A 3,974-nucleotide genomic window follows, 5' to 3' on the forward strand; every position below is an offset into this window, starting at 1 on the left:
ACCCCTGCAAGGAGCCGAAGGCGGCGGGAGCCCCAGTCGCCGCCGGCGTCGGCGCCGGTGAGTGCGTGAGGGGATCGGGCCGGGAGACTTTCTTTGTGAAACTCCGGCGGTGGGAGCTGAGGCCGGGCCTCAGCTGCTGAGGAGCGCCTGCGAGGCGGAAGGCGTCTCGCAGTCCGGGTTCGATCCCAGCCGCGAGCCGCGGTCCGCCGCCTGCCTGCCTCAGTTTCCGCGAGAGTGTGTGTGGGTGTGTGGGTGTGTGAGGGTGTGTGTGGGTGTTGGCCTGCACTCACGGGGGTGGAGGGGGGTCGGTATACAGTCGGCGCCTAATGCGTGCAGTGCCTCCCCCTCACCCCAGCCCTCGTGGGGCGGAACCTGGGGACCGGAGTCCACCTGAGCGGTAGGCGGTACCCCCGGGGAGATAGGTGTCGGCTCAGCCCGGGAGGCTCAGGTGCTACCTTTCCTGGGTGGGGTTTGTGAGGAGTGAGCTCTTCGTCCCTGGAGGCGAGCAAGTCTGTCGGTGGCTCATCACAGAGCGCTATTTTGGAAAGCGTTCCACCCACCTCAGCTTCGTGCTGTGTTTGGGTCACTAGTCGGGGGAGGGATGCTGAGCGACATGGACTTTAGAGGAGGGGCTCCCGCTGGACAGGATGGCTCTGGGCTCTCGAGCTTACCCGTACCCCTGCCTCTCAAACCCGTTAGAGCGTAGGAATCATTAGGAGCACCTGATAGAAATGCCACGGACTGTGTGGCTCACCAAAGCAGGGAAGCCGATTTTGAACTTAAAGCTCCGAAGTTGTGATCAGGCGAGCTTGGCAAGCACTGTTTTAGAGAGTAGGCTTCCTGCGAGCAGGAGCCAGTTCTGTGTATACCTCACCATGGCATCCTGGTACCTGACATGGTGCCTGGCACACGGTAGATGATCAGAAAATATCTGTAGAAAGTCTAAATTGTTAGGGAGAATGCAACATAAGAGTTCTTGAGACATTTTCAGGAGCTTCTCGAGAGTAATATCTGTTAGATTTATTTTACAGTATGTGGTTTTTCTCAGCGCCCAGCTTAACTTTTGTGATTGTTTTTAATGCCGTGTTTTCAGTATGTGCTAGGCAAAAGCAGGGTATATGTTGCTTAGTATGCATTATCCACTAGGCCAGGTGCAGTGGCTCACTCCTGTAATCCCAGCACTTTGGGAGGCGGATTGCTTGTGCCCAGGGGCTTGAGGCTGTAGTGAGCCAAGGAGTTAGAGACCAGTGTGGTAAACATAGCGAGACTCGTCTCCACAAAAAATGCAAAAATTAGCTGGGTGTGGTAGCGTGCACTTGCAGTCCCAGCTACTCTGGAGGCTGAGGTGGGAGGATCGTTTGAGCTCAGAAAGTCCAGGTTGCAGTGAGCCAGGGTTGTGCCACTGCATTCCAGCCTGGATAACACAGCGAAACCCAGTTTCTTAAATGAGTAAATAAATACATAAATGATTATGTATACTCCAGCTAGGTTAAAATTAATTCTGAATCAAAATTCTAAATTAAAATATGCATGTTTTTTTCTCTTCATCATTTGGGAACACTAGGCTTTTAGGATTTCATTCCATTGAGGCAGGTAAATGTCTACATTTTTGACAAAGCAAATATGAATTACTGTTAATTCAAGAAAGTTGGCAGTTTGCTTAAACCTGAGTATTTATAGTCTTTGTGATTTTTTTAATTTTTAATTTTAATTTTTTTCTTTTTTTTGAGACGGAGTCTCACTCTGTCGTCCAGGCTGGAGTGCAGTAGCACAATCTCGGGTCACTGCAACCTCCACCTCCTGAATTCAAGTGATTCCCTGCCTCGGCCTCTGGTGTAGATGGCGTAACAAGGGAGCGCCACCATGCCCAGCTAATTTATGTATTTTTAGCAGAGAGGAGGTTTCACTGTGTTGCCCAGGCTGGTCCCAAACTCCTTGACCTCAAGTGATCTGCCCACCTCGGCCTCCGGAAGTGCTGGGATTACAGGCATGAGCCATCACACCTGGCCTTATTTTTATTTTTATTTTTTTGAGACAGAGTCTCACTCTGTTGCCCAGGTTGGAGTGCTGTGGCATGATCTCCGCTCACTGCAACCTCCACCTCCCAAATTTCAGCGATTCTCATGCCTAAGCCTCCTGAGTAACTGGGATTACTAGACCTGGCTAATTTTTTAAATATTTTTTTTAGTAGAGACGTGGTTTCCCTATGTTGGCTAGGCTGCTCTGGAACTCCTGGCCTCTAGTGATCCACCTGCCTCGTCCTCCCAAAGTGCTGGAATTACAGGCGTGAGCCACTGCTCCCAGCCAATCCTTGTGATATTTTGAAATTGAGGTTTATATTTTATTCAGAGTCAAAGCTAAAATAGAATTGTTTGAAAATTAATATTTCAGTAACTATTGTTTACATTAAGTTGAATTTTATTTTATTGGTTTCATTTCAGTAGGGTTTTAACTATTTAAAAAAAAATATATGTATATATATGTGTTTTTTTTTCCTGAGACAGTCTTGCTGTGTTGCCCAGGCTGGAGTGCAATGGCATGATCTTGGCCTCACTGCAGCCTCCGCCTCCCTGAATCAAGCAATTCTCTTGCCTCAGCCTCCCAAGTAGCTGGGATTACAGGTGCCCACCACCCCGCCTGGCTAATTTTTGTATTTTTAGTAGAGATAGGGTTTCACCATGTTGGCTGGTCTGGTTTTGAACTCCTGATCTCAAATGATCCATCCTCCTCAGCCTCCCAAAGTGATGGGATTACAGGCTTGAGCCACTGTACCTGACCTAAAAAATATTTTTAAAGATGGGTCTTGCTATGTTGCCCCAGCTAGTCTTGAACTCCCAGTCTTGACCTCAAGTGATCCTTCTGCCTCAGCCTTTGGAGTAGCTGGAAGCACAACTGTGAGCCACCACACCTAGCTTTTTAAAAATTTTCTAATAAAATTAATAGAGTTTCTTGTTTCACTGGACAAAATATGCCTATACAGGAAGGCAAGACTTTTGGACTTGAGATTGCACCGAAGAAGAAAAATGGAAAAATTAGGCACTTTAGTCTCTCAGTGTGTTATTTTTATAGCTTATACAGATACGTCATTTTAAAGTGTCTTTAAAAAGCTTTATTGAGATAAAGATAAATGAGATAAATTCTTCTACCATGAAATCAACCCGTTGAGTGCAGAATTTTGTGGTTTATAATATGTTCACAGAATCGCACAAACAAGACAGGTATCTAGATACTTTCAGACCATTTTCATCAGTCCACAAGAAATCCCATACCCATTAGCAGTTATGGCTTATTCCCTTTTTTCCTAGTTCCTAGCAATAACTAGCCTACTTTCTGTCTCTGAGTTTAGCTCTTCTAGAGGTTTTCACAGAATGAAATCTTACTACATATGGTCTTTCATGATTGACTTATTTCACTTGGCACAGTGTTTTCAAGGTTTATCCATGCTGTAGCATATATCAGCACTTCATTATTTTTTAATGCTGAGTAATCTTTTGAATGGATATACCATATGTTATCAGTTCCTCTGTTGATAGGCACGCGTTTTTTTTCCAATTTCTGGCTATTATGAATAATGCTGCTCTGAACATTTGTGTACAAATTTTAGTGTGGATGCATATTTTCATTTCCCTTGAGTATATCCCTAAAGAATAGACTATCCAGGTCATATGATAATTGTTTTTAGGACTACAGGCACGTGCCACCACACCTGGCTAATATTTAAAAACTTTTTGTAGATAAGGGGTCTCGCTGTGTTGCCCAGGCTGGTCTTGAACTCCTGGCCTCAAGAGATCTTCTCACCTCAGCCTCCCAGAAAGTGTTGGGGTTATAGATGTGAGCCACTGCACCTATAAAAGAGGCATGAGTCTCTTTTTACATTTTTTTTTTTTTTTTTTTTTGAGACAGGATTTCGCTCTGTCACCCAGGCTGGAGTGCAGTGGTGGGATCACAGCTCACTGCAGCCTGGACCTCTCTGG

The 3,974-nt window shown here is 45.9% G+C and overlaps 1 protein-coding gene across 1 annotated transcript in view; it reads left to right on the top strand.

Annotated features, from left to right (window-relative positions):
• Positions 1–3,974, top strand: part of TTC28 (tetratricopeptide repeat domain 28) — a 720,135-nt gene that overhangs the window by 856 nt on the left and 715,305 nt on the right. Inside the window, exon 2 of the mRNA XM_011934852.1 lies at positions 1–57. Coding sequence (XP_011790242.1) covers positions 1–57 — 57 coding nt within the window. The remainder of the gene's footprint in view (positions 58–3,974) is intronic.

The sequence above is a fragment of the Colobus angolensis genome, unplaced genomic scaffold (assembly GCF_000951035.1).
Source record: "Colobus angolensis palliatus isolate OR3802 unplaced genomic scaffold, Cang.pa_1.0 Scaffold139, whole genome shotgun sequence".
Lineage (NCBI taxonomy): Eukaryota > Metazoa > Chordata > Mammalia > Primates > Cercopithecidae > Colobus > Colobus angolensis.